This window comes from Chiloscyllium plagiosum, chromosome 2 (genome assembly GCF_004010195.1).
Source record: "Chiloscyllium plagiosum isolate BGI_BamShark_2017 chromosome 2, ASM401019v2, whole genome shotgun sequence".
Lineage (NCBI taxonomy): Eukaryota > Metazoa > Chordata > Chondrichthyes > Orectolobiformes > Hemiscylliidae > Chiloscyllium > Chiloscyllium plagiosum.
In genome coordinates, this window is record NC_057711.1 from 119,650,612 (window position 1) to 119,662,510 (window position 11,899).

The window sequence follows — 11,899 nt, forward strand, 5'->3', positions numbered from 1 at the left end:
GAAGGGCCTGTTTCCACGCTGTAAGTAATCTAATCTAATCTAATAAAATCATAAGACACAGTATTTACAGCAAAAATTTACAGCGTGATACAATTGAAATTATATATTGAAGAAAACTCTGATTGTTTGTTAAGTGTCTCATCTTTTAGAATGACCATGTTGGTTTCAGTTCTTTCAAATGTAAATTCCAGAACTTTTTAAAAAAATGTTTCATTCTCAAGTGAACTTTAACAATAGGTGTCATGTCAGCTCAGATAATGCATTGAAGGGGTGAGGTGCCCTGTGTGAGGCTGTCTGTGCCCCAGTGTTCAGACTGATTCTATTTCTAAAAAGGGATTTATAGATTCATGCAGTTTTTGAACAAAATAAAATGTAATTATGCGAGTACAAATTCACCCTAAAAATTTATATGTGTGTGGGGGGGTGGGGTATGAGTGTCTGTGAGACAGTATATGTATGAGTGTGAGTGTAAAGGGATAGCAGTCTGTGAGAGGGTGTGTATGTCTGAGTGTATGAGAGAGAGCTTGTGTATGAGAGAGGATCTGCATGAATGTGTGTGTAGTGCAGTGGGGTCACCTGTAGTGTGACATGAACCCGAGGTCCCGGTTGATGCCTTCCCCATGTGTACCGAAATTGGCCATCAGCCTCTGCTCGGCCACTTTGCGTTGTTGTCTGTCCCAAATTCCATCTTGGAGTATGGTCACCTGAAGGTCTGAGTTCGAATGTCCCGGACTGCTGAAGTGTTCTCCATTTGGGAGGGAACACTCCTGTCTTTTGATTGTTGTGAGGTGTCCATTCATCCGTTGCTGTAGCCTCTGCTTGGTCTCGCCAATGTATCATGCTTCAGGGCACCTTTGCCTGCAGTGTATGAGATCGACAATGTTGCCCGAGTCTCATGACTACCTGGCGCGTACACGGTAGGTCCCATTTGTAATGGTGGTATCCGTGTCGACACTCTGACATCTTGCAGCATCCGCCATGACAGGTTGTATGGTGTTGTCCTGAAGGCCGGGCATTTGCTGTGAACAACGATCAGTTTGAGATTTGGTGGTTGTTTAAAGGCGAGAAGTGGAGGTGTGGGAAAGGTCTTGGCGAGGTGCTCATCCTCATTGATAATGTGTTGCAGGCAGCGAAAAACATGGTGTAGTTTTTCGGCTCCTGGGAAATACTGGACAATGAAGGGTACACTGTCGGTTGCAGTTCGTGTCTGTCTCCTGAGGAGGTCATTACGAAATATGCTGTGGCATATCGAAACTGGTGGTCGATAAGTTGAGCATCGTATGCTATTCTAATGAGGGCATTCTTGTTCTTCCAAGTGGCATTCATGTTCCTCCTCATCTGGACAGATCCCTTGCGGAGGGCTTGTCTGTGGGGGATGGCTGTTTTAATATGTTTTGGGTGGAAGGAGCATTGTGAAGTTAGAAGAAGGTGCTGAGATGCCCATCTTTGATGGAGATGCATGTGTACAAGAATGAGACAGAAACTGGAGAGTAGTCCATGGTGAGTTTGATGGTGGGATGAAACTCATTGATATCACTGTGTAGCTGTTTCAGTGACTCCTCGCCATGGGTCCAGAGGAAGAAAGTGTCATCAATATGCTTGTTGTATAGTGTTGGTTAGAGACCCTGCATAGAGAAGAAGTCTTGTTCGAACCTGTGCATGAAAATGTTAGCATATTGGGGTGAAGGTTTGGTCTGTTCTATGAGTCTGGATGAAGAACTGGTTGTCAAAGGTGAAAACGTTGTGGTCGAGGATAAAGTGGATGAGTTCAGAGATTGGCTGTTGTTGGTGTTGAATACCGCAATGTCATCATTGTGGGGGATGCTGGTGCAGAGTGCTGAAATGTCTATTGTGACGGTCCATGGGTGCTGAGTTTCTGTAAGAAATCTGTAGTGTCACGACAGAAGCTGGGGTCCCCTGTACAATGGGTTTCAAGATGCCTTCGACATAGCTAGAGAGGTTCTCACAAAGGGTCACATTGCCTGATATGATGGGATGTCCTGGTGTGTTGGCTTTGTGTATCTTTGGAAGGCAGTAGAAGTCGCCTACACGAGAAGTACATGGGATGGGGGCACATTGGGAACTCTGAAGGACTAGATCCAAAGTCCTGATCACTGTATTTTGTTCATGGATGTGCTCTTTGGCTGGATCAGCTGGTAGTTGCCTGTTGTTTTCCTGGTTGTTCAGTTGTTGGTACACTTCCTTGCAATAATCTGTTCTATTCTGAATGATGATGGCTCCTCCTTTATCTGCTGGTTTGATGACAATATGGTGATTGGCTTTGAGAGCATGGATGGTGTTGCACTGTGATCGGGTGATATTTTGCTCTACCTTGAGGTTGATGAATCTGGCATTTATACATTTCTTGATGGTTTGAGCGTACATGTTAAGCCCAGGGCATCGGCCCTCCGGTGGGGTCTACATGGACTCCTTTGGTCGCCCCCCACTACGGATCCCTGTGATGACTGTTACGGTTCCTCAGTGGGCTCATTGGGTGGTTGTGGAGTATATGATCGTAAGACACAGAATGTACAGCAAAAGTTTACAGTATAATGAAACTGAAATTATATATTGAAAAAGACCCGGATTGTCTGTTAAGTCTCTCATCTTTTAGAGTGACCATGCTGGTTTCAGTTCTTTCATATGAAAAACCCTGTTGCCTAATGGTTTGGAATTAGGATAGAAGCTGATACCTTTACACATCACAGGATTTCCTGTCAACAAAATAAAAATGCTGTCTCGCATAAACTGATTTTAGAACCTCAGTTCTGATTATATTCAACCTAGATTCAAATCTTTGGGAATTAATCATTGCCCATCTCTTCAGTTTTTATAAGGTAGTCAGAAATACTGATATTTGGAAACTCTTAGCAGGTTCCCAGAGGAACTTATACTGAGAAAAAGATTTCAGGGGAGACTTGTAGCTTCTGCATTGTGCGTGTTTTCCTGGTTGCTTCTGAACGTGGGCAAACTTAAACAGACATTGCACATTCATTTGCAAGGAATCCATTACTTTGGTAATTTGAAATTTTCATGGATTCCAAGCTAGGGAAATATTCCTTAGGCAAGAACTTTCAAAGGCTGATTGGGGGCAGTTGTTTGCAGGAAAAGGGACAGCTGGAAAATGGGAAGTCTTGAGAAATGAGATAACGAGAGTCTAGAGAGAGTATATTCCCATTAGGATGAAAGGAAGGGCTGGTAGGTTTAGGGAATGCTGGATGACTAAAGAAATTGAGGGTTTGGTTAAGAAAAAGAAGAAAGCATATGTCCGGTATAGATAGGATAGATCGAGTGAATCCTTAGAAGACTATAAATGCAGGAGGAGTATACTTAAGAGGGAAATCAGGAGGGCAAAAAGGGGACATGAGATAGCTTTGGCAAATAGAGTTAAGGAGAATCTAAAGGTCAACAAATACATTAAGGACAAAAGGGTAACTATGGAGAGAATAGGGCCCCTCAAAGATCAGCAAGGAGGCCTTTGTGTGGAGCCGCAGGAGATGGGGGAGATACTAAACAAGTATCTTGCATCAGTGTTTACTGTGGAAAAGGACATGGAAGATATAGACTGTAGGGAAACAGATGGTGACATCTTGAAAAATGTCCATGTTATAGAGGAGGAAGTGCCACTTCCCTTGAAATGTATAAAAATGGATAAATCCCCAGGACCTGATCAGGTGTACCCTAGAACTCTGTGGGAAGCTAGAGAAGTGATTGTTGGGCCTCTTCCTGAGATATTTGCATCATCACTAGACACAGGCGAAGTGCCAGAAGACTGGAGATTGGACAACATGGTGCCACTGTTTAAGAAGGGTGGTAAGGACAAACAGGGAACTATAGACCAGTGAGCCTGACGTGGATGGTAGGTAAGTTGTTGGAGGGAATGCTGAGGGACAGGATATATATGTATTTGGAAAGACAAGGACTGATTAGGGGTAGTCAACATGGCTGTGCATGGGATGTCATGTCTCACAAACAAAGAGCATTGATGAGGGCAGAGTGGTAGACGTGATCTATATGGACCTTAGTAAGGCTTTCGACAAGGTTCCCCATGGGAGACTAATTAGCAAGGTTACATCTCATGGAATACAGGAAGAACTCATCATTTCGAAACAGAACTGGCTGAAAGGTAGAAGACTGAGGGTGGTGGTGGAGGGATATTTTTCAGACTGGAGGCCTGTGACTAGTGAAGTGCCACAAGGATTGGTGCTGAGACCACTACTTTTCATCATTTATATAAATGATTTGGACGTGAGCATAAGAGGAATAGTTAGTAAGTTTACAGATGACACCAAAATTGGAAGTGTAGTGGACGGCAAAGAAGGTTACCTCAGATTAAAAATCTTGATCAGATGGGCCAATGGGTTGAGGAGTGGCAGATGGAGTTTAATTTAGATAAATGCAAGATGCTGCATTTTGGGAAAGCTAATCTTAGCAGGACGTATACACCTAATGGTAAGGAACCAGGGAGTGTTGCTGAACAAAGAGACTTTGGAGTGCAGGTTCATAGCTCCTTGAAAGTGGAGTTGCAGGTAGATTGGATAGTGAAGAAAGTGCTTTCCTTTATTGGTCAGTATATTGACTACATGAGTTGGGAGGTCATGTTACGGCTGTACAGGGCATTGGTTAGGCTACTTTTGGAATATTGCATGCAGTTCTGGTCCCCTTCCTATCGGAAAAATGTTGTGAAACTTGAAAGGATTCAGAAAAGATTTACAAGGATGTTGCCAGGATTGGAGAGTTTGAGCTATAGGGAGAGGTTGAATAGGCTGGGGCTGTCTTCCCTGGAATGTCGGAGGCTGAGGGGTGACCTTATAGAGGTTTATAAAATCATGAGGGGCATGGATAGGATAAATAGACAAAGTCTTTTCCCTGGAGTGGGGGAGTTCCAGAACTAAAGGCCATAGGTTTAGGGTGAGAGGGGAAAGATATAAAAGAGAGCTAAGGGGCACCTTTTTCGACCGGAGGTTGGTATGTATATGGAATGAGCTGCCAGAGGAAGTGGTGGAGGCTGGTACAATTGCAACATTTAAAAGGCATCTGGATGGGTATATGAATAGGAAGGGTTTGGTGGGATATGGACCGGGTGCTGGCAGGTGGGACTAGATTGGGTTGGGATATCTGGTCGGCATGGATGGGTAGGACTGAAGGGTCTGTTTCCGTGTTGTACATCTCTGTGATTCAAACTGGTCATAGAAACTGTTTGTTGTTCTTTGCAGTCACCTTTATCCACCCCTTGAGTCGTCTTCTTCCTCTCCCCCAATCCCCAAACTATTTTGTAGCATCTATATGCACCTTGTAGCCTCCTTTTCCCTCCATCTGCGTCTTGCATCTCCTCCAGCTACCCAAGCCCACCCCTTTTTCAGCTCCCCCTTCGATCTTAATCCACTTTGTTGCCTCGTTCTCTCTCTCCATTCCTAACTACGCCACCTCATGCTGTTATGATCCCAGTTGATGGTTCTATCTGATCATATTTCTTCAAATTTTGTCGATGTGGTGGTTAGTCACTGAAACACAAAGCTGCAGAGTTTTATTTTGAACAACAGAACAAAGTTTATTACAGGACAGACAATAGCAATAACAGTCTTGATATAGAAGGCAGTTTTGAAAATCTTAATCGTAGAGCAAATGATGCCAGATCATGTTCAAAATCACACCTCACCAGTTTATAGTCCAACAAGTTGTGGAGTATAAGATTGTAGGACACAGAATTTACGGCAAAAGTTTACAGTATGATGTAACTGAAATTATATATTGAAAAACACTTGGATTGTTTAAGTCTCTCATCTTTTAGAAGGTCATGTTGGTTTCAGTTCTTTAATATGTAAATCCCAGGACTTCCTTAAAGTTACATTATCAAGTGAGCTTTAACAATAGGTGCCATGTTGGCCCAGAAAATGCATTGAACGTGTGAGGTGCCCTGTGTGATGCTCTCTGTCCCCCAATGTTCAGTCTAATTCTAATCTAAAAAAGGGATTTACAGAATCTTGACGCGACATTATGTTAGTGACTCAGATGATTACTGACTAATGTCCATTTTAATAATTCTTTCAGTAAAGACACAAAGAATGAGAAATGTCGAAGTTGGTTTAATTTTTTTGAGTCATTTTGCAAGTCACTGCTTATGATTATATTTCGTAAAGAGAATTCCAAGTTTGCTAGCTTTCTAAAGTACTTTCCTTCCTTCTGACATCATTTCTTGCAGAACAATCTGATTCTGCAGTTTCCATTTTATTGCTGACCCCGAAATGTGTATTCACTCTTATGACTTCACCTAATTTAGTTTACAAATAAGTTGGTGGGAAAAAAAACAGAACTCTCTGCAGCTGAGTTAGTGTTTCAACTGGAAATCTGTACAGCAGACAAATTATAATTTGAAAAAAAAGTGTCACTTCTTTTTGATACTGTCAAGCAGGTGCTAAGTCTTCAATTAAATTCTCAAGTTAGTGCTACAAGCTAATGTGTTTTAATATTTTGATTTAATTTGTCATCTTACCAGAATTTCCAAAGTAATGCTTGAAACTCTGCTGAAACACTGAAGAGAAAACATAAAAACAGGAATAGGCCATACAGTTTGTGCCTGCTCCACTATTCATAATCCCAAAATTGTTGTGGTGCAGAAAGATTAATTCAACCTTCCGACATTATCACCATATCTATTGATTTTATTTTTGTGGAAATCTATTAATTTCTGTCTTGAACCTGCTTAATGGTTGAGCTTTTGAAGAAAGAGGCCCTGCAAGGGGGTCTAGATCTTCACTTTCACAGCTGTCTGGGGTAGAGAATTTCAAAGATTGACCAATGAAGAAATTCTTCCTCATCTCTGTTTTAAATAGCCTACCCTTTATTCTGAGATGCTATCTCTGGTTTTAGACTCATCATCCAGGGAAAATATCTCACTTGCATTCACTTTGTCACACCTTGGAAGAATTTTGTAAGTTTTAGTGAGGTTTACCCCTCATTCTTCAAAACTCTAGAGAGTACAGATCCAGTTTCCTCAATCTCTGTCCTCATAAACAATTCTACCATCCCAGAGATTAATCTAGTTAACCTCTATAAACATGAGAAGGGTACAAGAGTAGGCCACTTGGTCTGACCATTCAATAGAGCAAGACTTGATCTGATTTTAACCTCAAATCTACATTCCTGCATATCCCCGATAATCTTTCATCCCCCTACAACTTCCTTAACAATTTTTAAAATTCTGCACTACTGCCTTTTGAAGGAGGGAATGCCAAAGATTCAACCCTCTCAGAGAAAAATGTTTCCTCATTTCTATTTTAAATAAACACCCACTTATTTTTAAAATATGACCCCTATTTCTGGATTCTCCCATTCATGAATGTCTCCTGAGCACAAATTGTATTGAACCCATGCACACTTTAACAACTTTTTCCCCTTAATAAGAAAATTCAGTCTTGATTTGTTTGGACAAAGTGAATTTTCAACATGGCTTTTTAACATTTGTTGTCTGTGTAACCATTTGCCAGTCAAATGTTGTCAATAATAAATATTTTTAAACTTCATGATTAGACAGAATATTGCCAAATGTTAATTCAATATAAGGGTTTTCAAACGTATTATTATGAGCCTTTCTGGTTTAAGTTAGGTGATAATAAAGTTAATATTGAACCTGAAGATTTATAACACCACATTGGTTTAACAGTGTATTCTTTTTTGTGAGCAATTTGTGGAGAAATCAACTATTGTCATAGACTGAGACAGCATGGAAACAGACCCTTCAGCCCACCATGGCTGTGCTGAACAGCAAATACCAGTGATTTGGAGGTGCAGGTGTCGGACTGGGGTAGACAAAATTAAGAATCACACAACACCAGATTATAGTCCAACAGGTATATTTGGAAGGACTAACTTGTGAAGCACTGCTCCTTCATCAGGTGGTCATCAAAAGCTAGTGCTTCCAAATGCACCTGTTGGACTATAACGTGGTGTTGTGTGATTTTTAGCAAATACCAAACTACACTACTCCTATTTACTAGCACTTGGTCCATAGTCTATTATGCCCTCGCATTTTAAGTGCTCATCCAGTAGCTTCTTAAATGTTGTGAAAGTACCTGCCTCAACCTCTTCCCAGGCAGCATGTTCCATATTTCTACCACAATCCGTGTCAATGTTTTTTTCTCTCAGATCTTCTGTAAGCCACTTAATCCTCACTTAAGCCTATGTCCTCTTGTCTTAAACATATCTGCCATGGGGAAAAGATTCTCACAATCTACCCTGCCTATGCCTCATAATTTTGTCATACCTCAATCAGATTGCCTGTCAGCCTCCTCTGCTTCATGGGAAACAAACTCAGCCCATCCAATCTCTCATAATTGAGACTTTTCATTCCAGGCAACAACTGGTGAATTTCCTCTGCATCCTGTCCAGTGCAAGCACATCTTTACAATAGAGTGATGACAAGAACTGTTGATAGTATTCCATCTTTGGTCTAACCAAAGTTTTATTTAGTTGTAACAAGACTTCCTTGCTCCTATAGTCTCCTATAATATTGAAACTTCAACCACTTTACCATCTTCATTCCTGAGAATTAGGTCTAGCACTGCGCTGTCTCTAGTAGGATTATCCACATATTGCCACAAAAAGCTCTTCTGGGTACATCTTAAAAATGCCACCCCGTCTAATCCTTTCACACTCAGGCTATCCCAGTTAATGTTAGCAAAGTTGAAATCCATGACAACCTTAACCCCTGGTTTTTTCACTCCTTTGTGTGATTTGCCTACATATCTGTTCCTCTATCTCCCCTGAGCTGTTGGGAGGCCAGTAGTAATGGCCATGTTTTTATTTTTAAGGTGTACTCAGATGGCCTCATTTGAAGACCCTTCTAGTAGATCTTCCCTTATTACTGCAGTGATGGTTTTTCTTTATCAATAATGCTCCGCCTCCATCTCTCTTACATTTCCCTTTCATGCCTGAAACCTCTATTTCCTATATAGCTTTGTACACAAATTTATCATGTAGAAAATGTGTTGTTTTCTGCACTATCTAAATAATGCTTGCTGATTTATTCAATGAAATTACATGACCATAAGTGGGATTCCTTGTTCTGGGAAAGGTGATTGAAAGATTGCTGTGGAATCTGATGCAATCCTTCTCTGTATTAGCAAGTTGGAAGAAAAAAAGAACTTGCAAGTATAAATTGCTAAGTACGTAAATTATTCAGATAGAATGGTTGGTAGCCAGTTTGTCCTCATGTCAGATGACACATTTTTGCTAGCCTCTGTAATACTTAAGCAGTAATACAAAATATTGATTAGAAGAAAATGTTCAAATGTTTTATTTTGTTACTTCATTATATTTATGGTTTTTGTTCTTGCTCACAGTATTCTTAAAATATTCTTCTAAAACATTGACATATTTTTCACAGGAGAAACTGACCTTTCTTCATAGTTTGTACCAGCGACTAGTAGCAGGCTGTGTCGTCATGAAGCAACCAAATGGCATGTTGGCAAAATTCTCTTGGCCAGAGCTATGCACCATTCTGCAAGAGAACATTGATATCCTTACTTCAGATCTGAACAGGGCTAATGAAAAGGTAACTTGCTTGAGTTTGCAAATTATTTGACCAATGACATTTGTCTGTACTACAGCGAGACTTCTTTTAGTCAACTTTTTTCAAAAGGAATTTTCTATTTAATAATTCAGAAACATAAATTATAATTTGTCTCCAGCACAGTTTAGATGCTATATCTGAGGGGGTGCAAATGTAGCTGAAGTCTGAGTTAATACTCCAGGCACCATTGGTCCCACAAACAAATGTGAATGTTGTTATATACTTTTCTCAGGTTTGCTAATTCCACTACTGAGAATTAGCCATAGGGACCGAATTAGAGGAAGATAGATTGGTCTAAGTTTTACCAAAAAGAAAATTTAAAGCTTTTATGAATTTTTAGTAATAAAACAGAATCTCATTCACAGTACATAAGAATATAGACCTGCAAAATAACTTGTATAAGTCCAAGTCCATGCTGTCCTCCATTGTGCCCAATTTGAGGATGCAGATCAAAAATAAAATTGGCATCACCTTGTAATGTACTTGATGTTGCCCAGTAATCTACAAGCCGCCATCATTTCCACTCATGATTGAAGAATACAGTGTTAAACTGGAGTAGGAGTCAATGTGTGATTCAGAGGATTAGCATAGTTAATTGTAATCGGTGGTACAGATTATTCTTGAGAAAGCTTTTTTGATGGTACAATGGATTGCTGTGTAGACATATCTAAAACCTAAACATTATTCCTGTTCAGACTGAGCTAATGATGTGGGCTCCTCTCTGGTTGTAGCAAGAAGTGGAAATAATTGGGCAATGCTTGCTCCCTTCTTGCCATCTCACCAATTAAGTGCTGGGCAATGTGGTCCATTGGGGTTTTCTTAATTTACCAACAATTAAGATTCTTAAATGGTCTCTGCAGGCAAGAAAAATGACTGGTTTTCCCCACTAGGTAACAGATGACCTGCCTGACACTTTGAAAGGTGGAGCATTATTTGCTAAGCTGGGGGCAATGGGAGGCAATGATGGTGAACAAGGTGGTACCTACAGAATGCAATTCCCTGCCCTAGTCTGTAACCTACCGATTCATGCTGTCCCTATGGCCTCCACTTTTGAGAAGCAAAATAAAACATCTACCTTCTCACCTGAGGATTGGACCTCAACCAAAGATATTTAAGACTCTAACGTTGTTGACCTCCATAAAGTTGAAAGCTTCTGCAATTGCCAAGGCCTAGCTAGTTCAAGAGGCCTCTTGTTCAACTCTTAATAACCTGATTGGGTATGAAATGTAGTGATCTTTCTAAGCAGTGTCGGTAACTTAGTCAATATTTAACAAACCATCAAAGATTCATAAAGAGAAAATCTCATTCTGAGTGTAATGAATTTGGGTTGTTTTAATACTGCATTCAATGACTGTCGAAAAATTGAACTTCTAATAAATCAATCTTCAGGGATGAAATTTGGATGTCACTTGAATTTAATTCGAATACTACTGATGTTGCATGGATACATGGTGGAGAGGGGATATTACTTTGTTTTTGATCCATTTTGTACTGGCGTTGTTACCTAAAATAAATATTTGTAAATTTGAAAATTTTCACAGTCTTATTGCACTAGGTCAAAAGCAAAACTTACAGGTTTTGTAAAATAGAAAAAAAAACATTCTTATGGCTGTTTAACCTCAGAATTTCAGTTCTGGATTTTATTTACCAATTGCTAATTGAATTGATGACCATTCAAAAAACACTTACTGTTTTATTTTGTGGTTTTGAGAAAACAACACATGTTTTTTTGTCAAAAAAGAAACTGATAACATTCATATTCAGATAACTGCACTAAGTTATCGGTAATAGTTCAGTAACACCTAATTTGTGTTTCGCCAGGGCCATTCAGCTACTGATCTCACTACTGCCTTGGTTCAAACACTCATTTGACTGTGTGTTGCACCAAGGAGCCCTAGCAAAACTGGAATGAGTGGGTATTAGAAAGCAAACTCTCTGTTGGTTTGAGTCATACTTCATAGGTAGATGTTGCGGTTGTTGGAAGTCAGTCTTCTCAGCTCCAGGACATCTCTGCAGGAGATCATCATGGTAGTGCCCTTGGCCCAACCATCTTAGCTGCTTCATCAATGACCTTCTCTTTATTATAAGGTTAGAAGTGGACAATGATTGCACAAGGTTCAACACCATTCATGACTCTTCAGACACAGAAGCAGTTCATGTACAAATGCAACAAGATCTGGGCAATATCCTGGCTTGGATTGACAAATGGCAAGTACCATTCATGCCATACAAATGTCGAGCAATGGTCATGTGCATTAAGAGGCAATCTAATCATCAGCTTGACATTCAATTGTGTTACCATTACTGAATTCCTCATTATCAACATCT

The 11,899-nt window shown here is 40.2% G+C and overlaps 1 protein-coding gene across 7 annotated transcripts in view; it reads left to right on the forward strand.

Annotated features, from left to right (window-relative positions):
* Positions 1 to 11,899, forward strand: part of LOC122563582 (coiled-coil domain-containing protein 171-like) — a 268,787-nt gene that overhangs the window by 115,896 nt on the left and 140,992 nt on the right. For 5 of the 7 annotated variants that reach the window (XM_043717497.1, XM_043717527.1, XM_043717537.1 and 2 more), the window contains one exon: positions 9,386 to 9,553. The exons of the other annotated variants lie outside the window; for them this stretch is intronic. In XM_043717497.1, the coding sequence (XP_043573432.1) occupies positions 9,386 to 9,553 (168 nt within the window). The remainder of the gene's footprint in view (positions 1 to 9,385; positions 9,554 to 11,899) is intronic. 7 annotated transcript variants of the gene reach the window in all.